Source organism: Camelus ferus, chromosome 5, assembly GCF_009834535.1.
Source record: "Camelus ferus isolate YT-003-E chromosome 5, BCGSAC_Cfer_1.0, whole genome shotgun sequence".
NCBI classification, from domain to species: Eukaryota; Metazoa; Chordata; class Mammalia; order Artiodactyla; family Camelidae; genus Camelus; species Camelus ferus.
The window spans coordinates 48,775,666-48,793,754 of record NC_045700.1 but is presented as its reverse complement, the minus strand read 5'-3'; the positions used below and the strand labels follow the sequence as shown (position 1 = coordinate 48,793,754).

The window sequence follows — 18,089 nt, the reverse complement described above, 5'->3', positions numbered from 1 at the left end:
TAAAGAAATTGTTTTTAGGGAGAAAAATATGAAAAGGACACTTTTTGTGAAGCTGCTTGAATCTAGTGGAGACCCTCTGAAACTACGTATGACCTTAAGTAACGAATTCTATTAGCTCATTCCCCCAAGTCTTCTCCTCTTTTCTCCCTGGCAAGACTAGATAAATCTGTGCTTTCTCGGGCTAAGGAGCCTGCTATACACACACACACAGTGGTGAAAACTGGCTGGAGTTTTCCGAGCCTTGGTAGCAGCTAGAACATTGGACTTCATGGGAAGTCATGTTCATCTGCAAATTCTCTTTCAGTCACCCTCTGAACATTTTCTTTCCCAGATACAATGGCTCCAACCAGCATTTTGTAATTAAATAGGGTTAACTGGGAATATCTTTTCTTCCTTTAAAAAAAATTTCATGTGGGCCACTAAAAGGTAATGATTGAGCATAAAATCCTTCCACAAGGAAACCATGGTAAAGAGGAATGGGAAAACTCACCCATCCTAAGCTTCACTGTGGCCTGGACGTCTTGCACTTGGAATGGAGGTTGGGGGTGAGGGAAAGGAGTGTGGAACTGGCTCTGAAGCAATGCTAAGCTACAGCTTGTCCTTTGCTCCTGCATTGGAGGCCCCGGCGGCTTCCAGATGGGCAAGACTGGTTTTAACCCAGCTCCTGAAGACCGCGCGACAGTCAGAAATCTCAAGACCCCACTGAAAGCATTAAAAAAAATACCACAACCAAAACCAAGGAGAGGAATCATATAACTGGGGAGCTGTGAGGAAAAAGCAGTTTGGCTTACTTACCAGGCTCAGGCTAGAGGGAAGCTTACACCCATTGACAAATCAATTCTGTTACTATCATGGGGGGAGGGGGAGAGAGGACTCTATTTCCCAACTACAAAAACAGCAGAGGCAGGCTGGATTATCTCTCCTCCCAGGACTGCCAAATTTCAGCACCAAAGGCCCCTCCAGCTTTTCTCTCCCATCTCTCTTCCCCTGCGCTCTACCACCCCCACAACTGCCCTAAATAAGCAGTTTAACAGGAAGATAATCTCACCAAGGGCTTTCATTTCCACCATAACATAGTTCCATTTCAGAAAGCAGAGAGAGCGCACTCATTTCCAGAGTTTATTGCATTAAACATGCGACCAGAACATGCACAGAAAGGACAGGTTGCTGTTGTACTTCTACCAAACCACAGATGCACAAGGGGAAGGCTACAAGGCATAAGTCGTCAATATTCCATCTCACTAAGGACAATTGCTAAATTCATCTGCAAAAAGATACATTGTAATGTGCTTTTTTCATCCCCCTCCCCCCAAAGCTTGTGGGTTTTCTTACTCTTTTTTAAATATATATGTAATTTAAGTACTTTTAAGTACTGGATGGACTCAAAACGCCATGAGCTCATGGACTAACCACACACAGACCTTTTGTGTTAGGAAAAATATGAAGAAGTCACATCGCTGGATGGACAAATGGATTGATGGATGCTCTACAGTTCCAATAAGTTAAGATCCAAATGAAAATGCACAGTAATAGTTACCCTGCATTACGATGAAAAAAATAATAAATTACACGTGCTAGTTTTTTTAATATATATAGATATACTCATAGGGATTACAGATCACTTGCAGCACGAACAGAATGACCCCAAAGTCACATTCTAGCAGGAAAAAAAAAAAACGAAACAAAACAAATCAAAAAACAAAGAGCAATGAAGGTTTTGTTTCCGCCTTTCCAGTCCTCCAGCACTGGGCCCTGGAACACGGTGCCCCCTCTCCGATCCTGGCCTCTGACTGGCCTCGGACCTAAGAGAAGGTGAGGTTGGCGGTCAGTTCTCGGATCCGGTTCTCTCGGCTCATCTTCTTGAGTTTCATTCGGCGGTTTTGAAACCAAATCTTGACCTGCCTGTCGGTGAGGTTAACGCTCTTACTGATCTCTAGGCGGCGCTCGCGGGTGAGGTACATATTGAACAAGAACTCTTTTTCTAATTCCAGCGTTTGGTGCTTAGTGTAAGGGCACCTCTTCTTTCTGCCACTCTTTGCTGTGAGCCAATTGCTGGTTGGAGTATCAGACTTGATTTCCTCTAACAAAATTAAAGGGAGAAGAAAAAAAATCAAGAATTTTTTTCTCTCAGTCTGTTCAAATGTACCCTTGGCATTGACCCCGCTGGCAGCCAGGCTGCTTGGGGGAAATGCTGGAATTAAACATTATTCACATGAGGTGGGCCTTGGAAGGGATTTGTAAATGATGTCAGATTAGTTTAAATGCCAAAATGACAAGATGGGCGGATACTCTCACCCTCTGTGTCAGGGTTCTCTCCCCCTCTCTCTCTCTCTCTCTCTCAACTTTCTGACCTGCACAAAACCTTAGTACACCAGTAAACTTTCAGGATCTCACCGGCAACATTCTAAGTGATCATCTCATAACCGGGCTGGAGTGGAAGCAGCAAACCACAGCCTGACAAGCTTACCACCCCAGTGTAGCCTCAGATCCCCAAGTCTGCCACTTCTTCCCCACCTCTCCTAGGCAGGCGGGGAGCCCCACAGCCAGGTTTATACGTACCCATTTTCTTTCAAAAGATAACCGAGGAATCGCGTACACCTTCTCTGCTCTGCCCGGGCATTGATATATGCCCCCAAATTTCCTGAATTCTCATGCCTTCTTGTCCCCACGCAAAAGCATTCTCCCAGAAATGTAGCTCCTTGCTGTGGCCCAACTCTGGGCACTGAGGGAGAGGACTGGGGGCAGAAAAGCCAGAGTCCCTGGCTCTTTGCCCTGCCCAGCCCTATGGCTGGCCCTGCCGGGTGGGCCATTTGCGTTCCATTCTCCCCCTCCTTCCCCCTTTGCCCCCTTTGCAAATGGACTGCAAAGCTTGCGACACTTTCCCCAGACAAAGCCAAGGTTACCTAGCCCCGCAGAGGCAGGGAGCCCTGTTTCCCAGCCCAAGCACCAACCGGCCCAGCCATCTCATTCCCCTTGCCACCCCCAAGCTCGCAGGATGCGGGGTGCATACACTTGAACACACACACAGTGTCTTGGACCATCTTAAAATCACTAGGTGAAAGGCAGCGTTGGGACTGCAAATATGAGCAGGAGAAAGGAGGTTCTGGGGCCGTGTTTACCAGCCGCAGGTCTCATTTGTGCTCTTTTGTTGCATTTCAGGTCTAGCTCAGGAAAAAATAAACCCGGCAAGCCCTTCCTCTGCCCAGGCGCCATCAGCATGCGGCCAGGACTAGCCAGGAGGGCCAGAGCAGCGAGGGAGAAGCAGAGACCATGTCGGGACTAAGACTGCCCCTCTAAAAGCCAGGAGGAGCGGCACCTGCCATTCGGGTCCCAGACTGCCGGGCTCGGCACTGGGCACGCGGGTGCTCCCTCTCTGCCAGGTTCCCGGGCTGCGCTCCCCGCCGGGGTGGCAACTCTGCTCATACCGACCTTTGCTTTCCTTCTCCTGTACTTCGGGACTGGACACGGAGACCTCAGCCAGGCAGCTCCTCTCTTCCGGAAGGCCACCCTTAGCCTCGGGGCTCTCCACCTGGGAGACTTTGGTGGGCTCCTGGCCACTCGCGGGCTCGTTCATCTTCTTTTCCATCTGCAGCTGGGCGGCCGAGAGCTGCGGCTTGGCCGCGCCGCGAGGGTTGAGCTGGAGCATGACTGTGGAGCTGCCTTCGGGGCTGTTATTGTACTCTTGGGTTTTCCCGGTGGCGTAGGTCTGACTCAGTCTAAAATATCCAGGGACAGGAACCTCGGGGTTCTCAACGGGACAGGACTCAGGGACCAGCCTCTGGTACGAAGGGACCTCGGCAGAAATGAGTTTGTTGCGCTTATCAGAATACATGCAGCAATTGGATTCTTCCTTAATGTTGGTGGTGAAGGAGCAAGTGGGGACTTGCTGTGTAACAGGTTGCTCTATTCGACAAGATCTGTTCGGGTCTGTCCAAGTGTCTACTTGAGGTATATAAGGATGCACATTCATACCCATATTTTGGTGGTTCACTTCTCTTTTGGCCAGAGACGGGAGCAGTCCACAGGTTTGCATTCCATAGGTCCCCATGTCTGCGCTAGGTGGTGGCATGTACATGCTGGCGCTGCTCGAATAAAAACTGTCACTCCTGCAGGCACTGATCAAGGAATCTACTAAAAAAGTATTAGCAGCAGGAGAGCTGTTGGGAAAGGACATTTTGGGGAGGAATTTGAAGAAGAGAGATTGTGTCCTTTGTAGGCTGACATCTCTAGGAAAACATTCCCGGTGTAATTGTGGATGCCTCTGCCGACCACATGACAACCAAGCCAATGAGATTTGAAAATGGCCTTGAGCCGCAGCCTCCTCGCAGGTCACGTGCTCCAGAGCCCGGCCGGCCGGCCGCGTAAGCACGGACAACAGCGACATCTACTATGCGACCGCGATAGTGCGCGCTAGAGACAACCGGCCCAGCACTCTCCGCCGCCCGCCAGCCTCCCAGGGCTCGTTCGGCCCGCCCGCCCCCACTCGCGTCCCCCACTCGGGCCTCTGGGCCCCGCAGGCGGAAGGAAAGTCTCGGCCCGAGGGGTCTCCGGGAGGACACACGCGGGGAGGGATGCCAGAGCGCAGTGGCGCCAGCACACAGAAGCATTCCCCCCCCCCCCCGCACACACCCAGGCAGAAGGCGCCCGAGAGGGCCGGGGCCCGGGCAGGGGGTGGGGGCCCAGCCTGGTTCATTTTGTCCCGGGCAGCCTGGGAAGGTGAGTCGGATTCACCAGGCTCTGAGACAGCCTACCCCAGGGGTCCACAGGAAAGAGCCCTGGCGCGGAGTCGCGGCCAAGGTATCCTGGGGAGCAGAGGCGAGAAGGGCCGCGAGGGCCGAAAGGCCACGCAGCTGGCCTGCCCCGCGGAGCTCCGAGGACTGGCCTGGCCCCGGCGCTGTCGTCTGCCTCGGTCCGCCCGCCCCAGCTCCCAGCGCCTCCCCGTCCCGGTGGGCTACCGGAGCCTTCGACTCTCCGAGGAACCACACCCCGACCTCTGCGGGCCGGGCCGCTGGGAGCTTTCAGCCCGGAGACAATCCCTCGCCAGCAGTTCGCCATCCACGAAAGCGTCCCTCGGGTTCCCAGCGGAAGAACTAAACCGAGGTTTCCCTCCCCACACACCCTGATAATAGAGGGCAAAGAGGAAGGAAGGAAGAGAACAAGAAAAGAATTTTTTCCAGGAAAGGGGGAAACTCGCCCTCAGACTCCAGAAGTTTTAGAAAACTGGGCCAAGCAGGAGCCGAGAGAGATGCAAAGGTGTCATTTGGTTCTTCTGCAAAGAAAAATATGTTTTCCTTTTATGGATTTTGTAAAAGCATTGGTTTCTGACAAGTGCAAGGTACAAAAGGTTGTGGAATTTATTAATACATATTAAGAAGAATCAGGGCGATCAATAAAATTCTCATCTACATTCTTGGGCTACTTGGTAATTTTCTTGCTTCTGAAGGTTTTTAAAGAGTTATACCCGCTGTTGCCACACACGGGAAGATATTTTATTAACAAATCAATCGAGACTTTGTAAAGGATAAGATTAATAGTTAAGATTTAGCATAATGGCGTTCGCTTTATGAATTATTGAAAATTATACTATTGATTTTTCCCCTTCGCTACTAACCAAGAAGGTCAATTTTTGTTTTAATACAAATTGTCAAATATTAAAAGCTATACTTTTGTCAGAAGTTGAGTTTTATAGTTTTGGACAATTTCTAAAATTATTTGACATGGTTCTACTTGGGTAAGGGAAGGGAGAAAAAAAAAAGAGGTGGAGGAACCTTAGTCCTCTGTTTTCTTTGGTGATGGAAAGTTCTATAAAGAAGATTTGGTCTGGGGTTGTGGTCGAGCTCATTAAAAGAACCACCACCATCACCACCATGGAAACTCAGAGTTTTATGAGAAACTTCTCCAACAACTTCCCGCCTCGTTCTCTGGTTGCAGGCGGGTGAGCAGTCTTTCGGAAGCCGCGGCCTCGGGGCAGCAGCGGGGAGCTTTAACCTTGATTTCCAAAGGCTTGCCCTGGGCGAGGGGCCCTGGCCAGGGCGCTGGAGCCGACCTCTGGCTTTCGAATCCCCTTCCCTGCATCCAAGAGAGGTAAAGGGCCCCGGAAACTCTGCTCATAAACCAGTTCTCTGTCTGGAAAGGTATCCGTGTTTTCTTCTCCCCACACTCATCCTGTCATGGGTTGGCCTTGGATTTCAGGCCCGGAGACTGAACTTGTGGGCAAATTGGGTTTCTGCCTCAGCAGAACATTTCTTTGGAGCCCGATGCTACTAAAGTGCCTCAGCCTACTGGGGGACCTAGTAGCTTGCTGGCCCCTTCACAAAAACCTTTCCCAACAAACCTTTTGTCCCCCTCCCCAAAAGGAAGTTCCCCTGGTCTGGTAGAAACAGGCATTGGACATTATTTTCGGCCTTGGGACCACTTCGCCTGTTCCCTCGCAGTGCCCTCGCCCAAACAATAACCCCTTTTAAAAAACTCCGCGGTGGCAATGAGACAGACCTTTTAAACCTTTATGCAGCTGTTCAAATACAACATCATTGTCAGGTTAAAAGCCTGGCGCCTCTAACTGCTCGGGCTGCAGGATGCTGGCCGACGACGCAGACGTTTAAACATTACCTTCGGCAGGGGTGGCTGTTTTTAAGCTTGGGGGCGGGGGAGTGAGGAAGGCAAAACACCCCACCTTTTGACTCTAGCCTGCTAAGCTCCCTTTCAAAGCTAACAGCCACTGACTAGCACCCCGAAAATTGCTTTCTCTTAAGGTGGAGATCGTGATCCCAGCCTCAGCTAAGCGTGCCCAGGCTGGACAAAGTGCCCGCTGCACGCGTTCACGGCAGGCGCCCTGACGCCAGCCTGGCGCTACAGCACTGTCCTCCCTTTGCATGACGGCCAAGGGAGCTGCCGGGAACTCCGTTGTCCAATTCTCCCAATCGCACAAGAGAGGCAAGAGTATTCAATCTAATCGGGAATTTTATGCCCATCAAATGCCCTTTCATAATCTTTATTTATACATGAAGAAAACATCCAAGCTAAAAAACAGCGATTCCTCACTGAACGGGTAGGTCTGCCGTGAGCCAGGACAGGCAGGATCTGCCTTCTGAATTTGGGGGGCCTTTCTGTTTCAGCTCCTGGCGCCTTCAAACTCAAAGTCACTCCCACAGCGGATTTGGTTTTAAATAGTTCTCTACTCACAGGGGGGAAAATGTGTATCAGATATAATTCTGAGTATATTATCACAAAATTTTCTTTCATTCTTTTTCAAATGTCTGTCTTCAGACCAGTTCCCTGAAACCAGAGACTGCCCATATTTCAAAGAGATTTTATTATAAAAATCAAGCAAAATAGAAATAATACAAGAGAAGGGTCTGGGCCTCGGAGGATGGAAAGTTTGCCTAAGACACTAAGGCTAAAATAAAGCAAATGGAATGAAAAGGCAGTGGCTTTCAAGGCCAGCCTTTATTTGCTTACAAGTATTTAATGTAGCTGATAGCTGCTGTTTTCGATCATCTTTAGATTGGTTAGAGCAGTTACCATTAATAATAAATCAATATTGCATCATAAAGGAGATGAATATCCATATTTGTACCAGGACATCCTTCTCTCTGGCTCAGTTCTTTCCAGAAAAAAATTAAAAGGGTCGCTTTAGTAAGAAATTAGCATTTGTAATCAAGAAGTGGCTTGCATCTGTGCTCTTCTGTCACCGAGAAGAAGAGCAGTAGCCCTCGGCCAGAGTGGACCTGGGGACTCCTAGGTTCACCCTAAATTTGGGCCCCAAGTGGCCTCTCAGGGCTGTGCCACTCTTTGGGGGCAGAGAGGTTGGGCACAAATTTTAAAAGCTGCTTCCTCAGGGCACTCCTCTGGGTTGCACCCTTGCACCTCCTGGCCAATGGGAAAAAAATCAAGGGGGCAGTTGGAGAGACTGGGGAAGACACCACCAACGCGAGGAGGGGTCTAGGGAGATGTGCAAAAGGGCCAGTGCCCAGGAACCTTTTTCCTTCATAGACACAAAGAACTCCTACTTCTCCTATTTTCCCTCCACTTCAGGATCTGAGACCTCAGGGACTCAAGATATGTGGCTATGCTCTATGAGCCCCACACACCCTGAAAAATCAAAATAAGTCAGGTCTGCAGCCCCCAGAAATCCTAGTCCAATCCCCTGGCCTTTTTCAACTTGGGTGCTGCCAGGGGAAAAGAAACTGCAGACCCGTTGAGCACTCATGGTCTGGGTGAGGCTGCCAACCAAGGCCACATGAACCCCCGCTGGTGCCACCTAAAGAGCAACACAACATTTGAGGAGGGGGTTCTCACCCCACCTTGGACTGAGGCTCAGATTAGGCCTGGGGAAATGTTGCCTCATCATAGCTAAACTGGACCCATGGTCAGACAGGCAGGAGCCAGGGTGCCCGCGGGGAACATCCATGCCTCTGGCTGGCGCCTCCCGTGGTGTGGGGAATCTCACAGCCCCCAGCCTCTGCTGAAGCGGATGCCACCTCCCAGGGGTGGACCCAGAGCCTTTGGTCCAGGGCCTGGAGGGAGGGGGCAGAGAGAGCGGAGCCAACAAGGTCCTTACTAATTCAGGAGATTGCATGTGCTTCACAATGAACTTCGGGAAAGAAGGGACTGCCACCCTTCATTTTGGAACTTCCCTTTTGGACTGCGGATGGTGACACAGACCGTCCTCAATATCAGGGGCTTCTCGGGGTGGGGGTGGGGTCGAGGAGGGCACTCGGCGAGAAAATTGCTTTCAAAAGCTGGTGCCAAAATCAAACTCCGCGCTCAAGGCCAGCAGACGGCTTGGAAGGGTGGCCAGGGTTCTGTCAAACACAAAGCTCGTTTGCTTCAAATGCATTCCCTATTCCACGACGCCTTTAAAGTAAAAATGTTTCCCGGGACTGCCTGCCGCTTCCCGCAGCCACATTAGCCCAGCCGGGACCAGTCGCCCCAAGTCAGTCCTGCCTGCGCTTCTTGGTCGCTACCGGTAGCCCAGGACATCAGGCACGACCGGGGCAGGGGGAGGGGTGACTCCCTCGCGTGGAATGACCCGCTCAGTCCCGATGCGTCTCATTTTTCTGAGACAACACTCAGCTAAGTTGCCGGCGCCCTGATCTCTTAAACAAAAGCCTTTTAATCACCCCAGGCGGTCGGAGAGCGCGCAAAGCGGACGTTGTTTTGTACAGGGGTGGTCCGAACCTTCCTATCGCTCTTCACACTCAAACCAACAAGAAAATTGATTTCCCTAATTTAATTAACTCGCAGTAGCAGGACCTATTTTGAAATGCACATATTTGTCTTTTAAAAACCTCTCCTCGACACCACCAGGTTATACCAAGGTACTCTTTGCAACAGCTTTAAGAAGACAACGATTAAGTGATCGCTTGTTTTAGTAACCTGGGTAGCTCCCTTTTCACTGTCTTTATACAACTTCCCAACCTCATGGCTGCTTAGAACAAACACACAGCGAACAAACACCTTAGCGGTTCCTAACGGGCTAAGATTGCATATTAGAATCTAGTATTGGAAAGATATGGTACCGCGGCCTCTCCGACAAATGCGTTTTCTGGAACATGAGCACGCCCCCGTGTGGCTCTCCAAGGCCATGCAAACGTGAAATGGTATCTCTAGGTTCCGCTTGCCTAAGGTGGTGGACATACAAGCTTGCTACATTTAGACGCAGTTAAAAAGAGCGAGAGAGATGGAGAGAGAAAGAAAGAAACCAGTTTTAAGTTCCTGGAATGATCATACTGCTAGAGCACTGACATTGTAACGGATGCTCAGAATTCCAAACAAAGGAATCCCCTTCTGAACGAAATTATTCCATTGTAGACTTCGTTTCTATTGCATTTTTCACCAAAGGTAGAGGGACGCTTTTGGAAACAATATAAATATATTTTCTTTTGTTCCATGTCATAGCAAGTGCAGTAATTTATTTGACAGGGTGACAGGTTTTTTTTTTTTTCAAATATAACGAAGGTGTAAAGCTGAATAGAACTTCCTTTTTTAAATGCCTGCATTTAAAACTGCAGTTCTACATTAGAGCTATCTATGACCCCCCCCAAAACACACCCAGCATTTCTTATCTGTCTTCAAAGCATGCTGGTAGACATTTTATTCTAACTAGTATTTTTAAAAGAAGTCAATTGCTATTGAATTACACAAATGTTTGAAGGGAAATTAAGGTTATTGATCCTGAAATTAGGAATTTGCTAAGATTTATGGTGAGCCCCCGATATGATTCTGTGTGGTCATAAATGTGTGTGGGGGTCTGGATGTGTGTGAGCATGTGTGTGTGTAAGTGGGTGGCAGCTGAATATCACAGAAGAACCTTAAGGTGCCTAATTATTCAGAAAGGTTAAAGGTGATGACCTTGACATTTTGGAAGTTCAAAGGCATACACTTATGTTTTTCCTTCCCCACAAAGCTCTGGTAATGAAAAAAATTTTGCATTTGGAAATGCATGCCTCCTTGCAAGATGCATGGGGTTCTGTACATCTTGTGGATTTATTTTTTTGACTTAGGGCTTATAAGAGGTTAAGAGTCATAAGATTCACTTAACTCTTTTCAGAGAAAGAGAAGCTTTTTCTCACTCTTCCAGTTTATTGCACATTGCGGAAATCTCTTTTGGGCCCACCAGAAGGTGTATAATATAACCCAATTAAGCTGTTTAGAACTTTGGCTTTTATGGTGTTGTCTAGACAGTTCAAGGTTTTGTAAACAGCCTGGCCTGGCCCTGCAACATAAAGTGCAGTGCAGCCCCCACCACATTCTTTAACTTGAAGCGATAAATGTGGTGAGAAGTGGGTCTGTAGCCCTGGGCCCTATTTCCAGGGAGGGGGGTTACCTTCTCTGCTCCAGGACCCTGTGACACCAGCAAGGACCCCAGGCTCTGTCTACCCACTGATAACTTTGTTTAGCAAACTTTTTTTTTCAGTGAAGGGTTTTAGTTTTGGTTTCTTCTTTTAAGGGACCCTGGATCCTTGACACCTTGTTAAGAGTGAATTTGGATTTCCTAACCAGTTTTTTTTAATGTTGTCTTTTCAGAAATTTCAAGCTTACTACACTGGGGGTGGGGTGGGGAAGGAGATTTGCTTCTTAGGTTCCTGCTGCCCCTGCTTCATCGCCTGAAGAAGGCAGCACCAGCATGGCTGGGTCACATCTTCAGTTGAGAGATTTATTCTTAAAGTGGTTTTTTTTTTAACCAGTGTAGTCTAGAAGGGATAGGAGGAAACAACTCTTATTTTAATGGGATTACAAAGCATCTCACTTGATTTTCAGTTGCATCAGAGAGAAGGTTCTGGCCACTAAAATATCCTAATCAGACACTAAACTTCTTCAAAGAGGAAAATTCATAGTGTATTGAAGCTGTAACCTCCATTTTACTAGAAACCATTTATTCACACAAAAAAACAGTGACTCATGCCTTGATAAGACAGACCAAAGGTACATTTCCCAGAGTTTAAATAATCTGCATTCACCAAGAGGCAAGGACGGGGTCCCTTAGACTCAGAACAAAAACAAGCGCCTTCCAGCCCTTCGGCCTAACTCTACCAATCCCACAGCGTCCCCACGGGAACTCAGAGAGAGGGAGGGAGAACAACAGCGCATTGGCGATAAAATTGTAAAGGGACGTTTGCATTTACCATTTTCCCCTTATTAGGATCCGTTCGGCCAAGTCCCCGACCTCGTCCGCAGGCTGCAGTGGTCGCTGGGAGGTCCCGAGTTGACCGTGGGAAGGAATCGTGGAGTTCCACAGAGAAGAGGCGGCATTAAACCCAAGGATATTGGGCCTGCCCAGGGCAGGTTGGTGGGGAGGAGAGTGGGTGAGTGGGGTTCGGGAGAGAGGGGTGCTTCCTGGAGCTCTCAAAATAAGGGGTTTCCAGTGAAATACTGCAGACGGTCTCTGTTCAGTTTCTTTTCTTTCATCCTGCGATTCTGGAACCAGATTTTGACTTGCCGGTCGGTGAGGTTGAGCATCCGAGAGAGTTGGAGTCTTTTCTCTTTGTTTATGTACACGTTAAAGAAAAACTCGCGTTCCAGTTCGCGGATCTGGTACTTGGTGTAGGGACAGCGCTTTTTCCGGGACCGCTGGGGGGCCACTGCAAGGCAAAGAGACCAAGGGGTGAGAGAGGCCGCTGCCTGCCTACCTCCGCCTGTCTTCCCAGGCCCGCGTGAGGGCCAGGCCTCGGGCCCCATTGGGGACGTCCCCTGCTGCCGCTGAAAGGCCCTGCCTGCATCGTGGGGGATGATATATGGGCGGGCACAGGAGAGAGTGCGGGCGTGGACGAGTGTGTGTTCACGCCCGGACACACTCACACACACACACACACACACACACATCCTGGCACCGAGGTAGGGAAGCAGAGGGTGAAGATGGCTCTCAGCTGGACTCGAAAGGGAGAGAAACACCAGCGCGCAGGGCATCTGCTCGACTCCAGCCAGCAGCGTGCGTCAGCCAGCGGCTTGGATAAAGTCCAGTTCAAGAATCAAACTCTCCCCAACCACCCCCCTACCCCTTTAAAAGAAGGCTCGAGTGTCCACACTCACAGACTTGCTTGAACTCTCTCCACCCTCCATGGTGTCTACGACCACCACCTCAACACACACACACAAAACTAGGGAAAAGCTCTGCAGCGATTAATGTCCTTCTCGAAGTCTACCTTAAGCCCACCTAAATTGGTTTCCTATCGTAAACACGCTTTACAACGGCCCGGGAAATCTTATAGGATGTATAAACCCCTTCGAACGCTTATAAAGTAGCACATAAAACGGCGCAAGCAGAGGGAGGCCCCCGCCGCCCCCCCGTGCCCGCGGCCCGGGAGCCCAGCCGCCCACCCCGCACCCAAGTGCCTACCTGCGCCGCCGCTCTTCTCAGCCCCCGCCTCCCCCGGGGGCCCCTCGCCTTCGCCGCCTTCTGCCGCCCCTTTGGGCTCTGAGCTGGGGGTCGCCTTGGTGCAGGGACTGCTCCCGCCGCCATTGGCCCCCGTCTTGGGGTCGCCCTTGTCGGTAGCGCCCTCGGGCTGCAGTGGCGCCGGCGGCGGAGGGGGCTGCGGCCCGGTGAACGGGGGCCCGGGCGCAGCCTCGTAGAACTGGTCAAAGCCCTGCGGCAGGATGCCATTGCGGCCAACGGCGCTGTAGAAGTTGGAGGCTGCGCCCGCCGGGCCGTGCGGCGGCCCGGGCGCGGCACACACCGGCTCGGGCGCCTTGAAGAGCACGTCCGGCCGCCGGCCCGCGGGCGGGAGCAGTTCGCGCTGCATGGCCGCCTCCTCGGCCGCAGCCGCCGCCGCTGCTGCCGCCGCCGCTGCCGCGTAGTAGGGAGCGTAGCCCCCGGCGCCGCTGCTGCCGCCCCCGCCAGGGCCGCCCCCACTGCCGCCGCCCCCCGCGCCGCCGCCGCCGCCGCCGCGGTATGGCCACTTGGCGCGCTCCAGGCCGTAGTCGCGGAAGGCCACTTCGCGCACGGGCTGGACGTGCGGCGCCAGGTTGGAAGAGTAGGGGAAAGTCATCTGGCAGGACGACGGTTGTGACAGGAACGACGGCTTGCTTGCGAAGTCCGACGGGGCCACATAGTAGGCGCAGCCGGGAAGGTACATGCTGGCTGCGCTCGGGCCGCACTCGTCAAAGTCGTTCATGGCTCCTCGGCGTGGGCGCCGGCGAGCCCCGGGCCGCTCCCCGCGCCGCCAACCTGAGCCATCGATTGCACAAGAGGCTTGGGCCAGGATCAACTAAGCAAAAAACCCCACCGGGCGCTGACGTGCAATTCATCTTGATTGATTCTGGTGGTAATTATGTCACGTGACGCCATGGAGAGAAATGTCCTTATATCTATATCAGTGCTCGCCAACACGCCCCAGGACGGCTCCTGGCGCCGAGACGCGCGCGCGCTGGGGGCGGATCGGCCTCCCTCTCCAGCCAGCTCTCCCCGGGCGCCCCCTGACCAGGCTGTGGCGCAGGCCGGTCACCTGTGCGCCGCCGGCGGCTGCCACTGCTGGGTGCATCTGCCACCACCAGGCTAGGCCGCCCGCCCGCGCCCGCCCGCGCCGCTTTAAGTACGCGGACCGAGGCCGGCAGAGAGGAGGAGGGAGGGGGAGGAAGGGGGAGGAAGGGGGAAGGGAAAGAAGAGGAGAGCGGAGGGGGGAACCCAAGCTCGGGGCACGGGGAACTAGGTGTGAGGGTGTGAGGTTCCCACCCCCTACACTCTTTCCTGCAGCCGCTCCCTCCCCCGCGACGCCGCCACCCTCTGCAGCTTGCCCGCCGGGAGCTTGTTGCTTCTAGTTCAAGGGGCGTAATTGCGCCACTCTCGGGGCACAAGGAGCCCTGATTTACATATTTCTCTGCCGGCGCATTCGCCGCGGAGTAACTTGGTTCTCTTCACTGACCCCCTGAGCGCAAGTACCAGCCTCAAAAAACCCATGCCAGAACCCTATCAGGAGCTCACCCGGGCCAGGGCCTCAGTGCCCACTAGGCCCTGTTGCCCTCTCTTCCTTCCTGTATCTCTTTCACCTTTCTTGTCTCCTTTCAGTCTTCTCACTTTCTCTCCTGTCCTCTCTTCTCTCACTCCCGTTTTCTTTTCTTCCTGCCTCTTACTTTACTCTCTGTCTCTCACTCTGTCCCCTAATCCTCTGTTTTCCTTTACCCCAGTTGTATCACCCTCTGTATCTCTCTCCCTGTTGTCTCTCTGCCTTTTATCTCCCAGTGCTAAACCAAGCAGTTCAGCTATCAAGAGATACTCTGTGGCCCTCTAGAAGCTGGGTGGGTCTGTTGAACAAAAGGATCTGGAGTCCTACTCTCGGGATGCCTGGCTTCCCACTTTCCCACAAGCGTAGACAAATCACCGGTGCCTCTGCCTTCCTCACCCTCTCTGCTTTCTGGCCCGGACTGGGACCAGCTCGCCTCGCATCCAGCCCCTTCTCTGCGTCGGAGCCCTGCCAAGGCCTACGCATCCATGCCGCGTCTACTCTAGGCTCCCACAGCACCCTTGGGCCCCCACAGTCTCTTGGAGGGGGCTCCCTGAGGTCCTTTGGCTGTGGGGGATGGGGGCGTAATCTCAGCAGCTCTTGCCTCCTTGCTCAAGCCCTTCTTCTCCACTGGGCTCTGTGTGCCCCCATCCACTGGTCCCAAGGCCTCACTCTCCTCCAGCCGCAGCGTCTCTCTTTTCTAGCCCCGGGGTCCAGGCAAGGCCTGGGCTCCCGCCTCCGGGAAAGCCAGCGTTTTCCAAAGGTAAAATCAGTCTCTCAGAAAGAAGTTCCCCAAACCTAAATTCCAGAACCGAGGGCAGGAAGTTGCCTCTCTCCCCAGGATTCCTCTGTCAGGCAATCCCAGCACGGGTCCTGGGCCTCAACCCTACGCCTAGGACAGGCAGCGCAGGTTGTGAAGCTGGTTCCCTCCCTGGCCCTGGCCGCCGCAGTGCTGGTGCAGTGAGCTCTGCCCACCATGCAGACAGACGGAGAAAAGGCGGGTGATCAGAGCTCATATCTATTTTCTGGCCGATGTTCCCCCCTTCCTCTTTTTCTCCTCCCTCCCATTCTCCCTCCCACTCTCTTTCCTCCGCCCCCCTCCCACCTCTGCTTGCCTCCGAACACTGCGCGAACAGTTCAGTGGCGACCGGAGGGCAAGAAGCACCCCCCACCAATGCCCATGCTTGAGTGCACTATCCACACAGCTGGCACCCTCGCCCAGATTCCAGCTCGCCCCCTTCTCCTCTGCCCAGATCGCCGGCACACTTATCTGCTTCCCCATCTCCATCCCCGGCCCAAGCCTCTCCCTTTCGGGCTTGTAGTCGACGCCCCTGGATCTCTCTCCTAAAATGGCTCCCCGGACACTGCACTCTAGTCCTGCGGCCGCTCAGGACCCAGGGCAGGGGCGGCGGGGCCCCCGGCCGAGTCTTTATATGTCTGCAAGTGCTCAGGATTCAGGCACCTTCTCTCTGCACTGGTGGGGCCCAGGCCGCTCGCTGCCCCCAAAGTGGAGCCTACTGACCGCCGAAGTGGGGAAATGGGGGAGGACGAACCATTCAAGTTCAACGACATGGCGACGGCGCTCGGGCTGGAGCAGGGCTTTGGCGGGGGAGGGTGCGCCATCTGCAGCGGCGCGCCGGTGCATAGGAGAAAGGGGCGGCTGGCCCCTCTCCGCGCGTTAGCGAGGACCCCCACCCCCACACTCAAGGGTTTCATTCGGGTCCCAGCCCTCTTCGCCTTTTGGCCTCAGCTTTTTCCTTCATCTTCACCCCGAAACCCAAGGAAAACCGCAGCCTCCCGACCCGCGCGTTCCGCTCGAGAACATACCGTGAAGACCCCGGCGCTGTGGCCTTGTCCTTGCCTGCGCGGCCCCACTCGAAGTGCAGGGAGCGCACTGAACCCTCCGGACACAGCCAGCAGCTCCGCGAGTGGTGGCTTTCCGCGCAACGCCCGGACGCGATGCGGTAATTTTGAGCCACCCAAGATAAGACACTAACTTGACCTTAACTTTGTCAGGGCGCCCCTGGTATCTGGAGAACGTGAACAGACACTGTCTGGCAGCTCTCGTAAAAGCTGACTGGGGAAGAGATTCTGAGTCATTTCATTTATTGCCACTACAGTTCTGCAAGAAAGCTTTTCCTCCCTGCCTAACTTTAATTATTTATGCTCTTTTAGGAAACGAAAGAAGAGGATAAACGCGGAGAAAACACCCAGAGCCAGTCCCTTTCCTGCAGAGCCTTCGGAATGGGCTCCTTAAGTCAAGCGCGTGAAGAACAAAAATGTGGGGATATTACCTTTGTCCAAGGACGATCGGACAGGCGCCGTACCCACTCCCCACCAAGGGGGGTGGATGCAGCTGGGAGAGGCGGGTTGAAGGGGCACACCCTCCTCCCCCCCAGACATGAATATTTACAGCGTTTCTGAATTTCTCCTCCACCCACCCGCCTCCCGGAAGCCTCCCCAGTCCGCTTCCCTTGGGGAGAGCCCCCAGGCCTTAAAAGAGTCCCCTGATCGGCCCTCTGAGCTCGCAGCCGATTGAATACCAGACCAAGCCGTTTTTTTCTTCTTTAAAAACCTTTTTCTTGGTCAAGAGGCCTGCCTGTACTGCAGCATTTGGGAGGACGCATTTGTCTTTGTGCTAGGGAATGTTAAGCACTCAGATTTCAGCATTTCTCTCAGGCATTTGTTTATTATGAATTTCATTGTGATTCTGAATCCCTGCCTGGACTTCGGCTGAAAAGGGAGAGAGGACACCACCACCTTTGTATTTGTATTTGTATAGACCAGTAAAAGAAATGAATTTGAAAAACACCGACGCCCCAATCGACAGACAAAATCTTACACTTAGAATAATTCCAATCTGTTTGGGGAGTGGTCTCCATGAATATCTCCTCCCACCCTACATCCCAGGCTAAAGAGAAAGAACACAATGATTTAATGGTATATATTGCAAAGAAATGGCCTCCCTGTGTTGTTTTAGGGCCTGGGTCTAAGTCCGTTTTCCTTGTCCTTTACCCAGCCCTTGGGACCTGAGGTCTGAGTGTGGCCTCTGCCTTTGTTCAGTTATTTTGAAGGAGGAAAACCTTCCAGGACTCAGAGAGATTCAGCTCTGCTACCACTGCCTCCCTGAGCCCCAGTAGGTGGGGAAACATTCCTAATGATATGGCCTCAGCAGCTTCTTGCTTCCTTTACCCACCTCCCCTTTTTTAAAGGAGCTGTTTAACATATATTTCATCAAATTTGCTTCAGGGGAGGGAGTTAGAACCACTGAATAATCGAAATTGGAGATTTAACGGTTTTGCTAATTCTCCCACTTGCTGAAAGCTAGCAATTCTCTAGTTTCCATCTCCGAGCTAGCCGGAGAGCTGGGGTCTGCACGAGCTCGGTGAACACCGAGCAGGCCCTAGTCTTCCCGGCCCAACCTAGAGGCTCTGATGGCCTGGGTGGGGGGGCAGGGTGTGGAGACCACATTTCCCAAGGGAGCCGGCTGGACTCCAGGCAGAGGTGCCAGTGTGGAGGATTTCCACAGCGCATAACCTATTCAAGACAAACCTGACCAAAAAACATGACAGGGAGATATGTTTTGTATTGAAATCCAAGGACCCTCGTATCTAGGTAGCCCCTTGATAACAGCGAGCTTCAAAGTTTGAG

At 52.5% G+C, this 18,089-nt stretch overlaps 2 protein-coding genes and 1 long non-coding RNA gene across 3 annotated transcripts; 1 reads left to right on the top strand and 2 right to left on the bottom strand.

The window, feature by feature from the left end:
* Positions 1-1,106: 1,106 nt before the first annotated feature.
* On the bottom strand, positions 1,107-4,411 carry HOXD10 (homeobox D10). The gene is made up of 2 exons (XM_006189920.2): positions 3,430-4,411; positions 1,107-2,080 (listed from the first exon to the last, which is right to left on the bottom strand). Exons 1-2 carry the CDS (start codon positions 4,382-4,384, stop codon positions 1,803-1,805), a joined length of 1,233 nt encoding a protein of 410 aa, XP_006189982.2. The 5' UTR covers positions 4,385-4,411; the 3' UTR covers positions 1,107-1,802.
* Positions 4,412-4,858: 447 nt separating this feature from the next.
* On the bottom strand, positions 4,859-14,827 carry HOXD11 (homeobox D11). The gene is made up of 2 exons (XM_032479732.1): positions 12,839-14,827; positions 4,859-12,083 (listed from the first exon to the last, which is right to left on the bottom strand). The coding sequence occupies exons 1-2, from the start codon at positions 13,611-13,613 to the stop codon at positions 11,848-11,850; spliced, it is 1,011 nt and encodes a 336-aa protein (XP_032335623.1). The 5' UTR covers positions 13,614-14,827; the 3' UTR covers positions 4,859-11,847.
* Positions 13,446-16,738, top strand: LOC116663674. The gene is made up of 3 exons (XR_004319953.1): positions 13,446-13,568; positions 16,221-16,402; positions 16,614-16,738. It is a non-coding gene; the product is annotated as an uncharacterized LOC116663674 (long non-coding RNA).
* Positions 16,739-18,089: the final 1,351 nt, after the last annotated feature.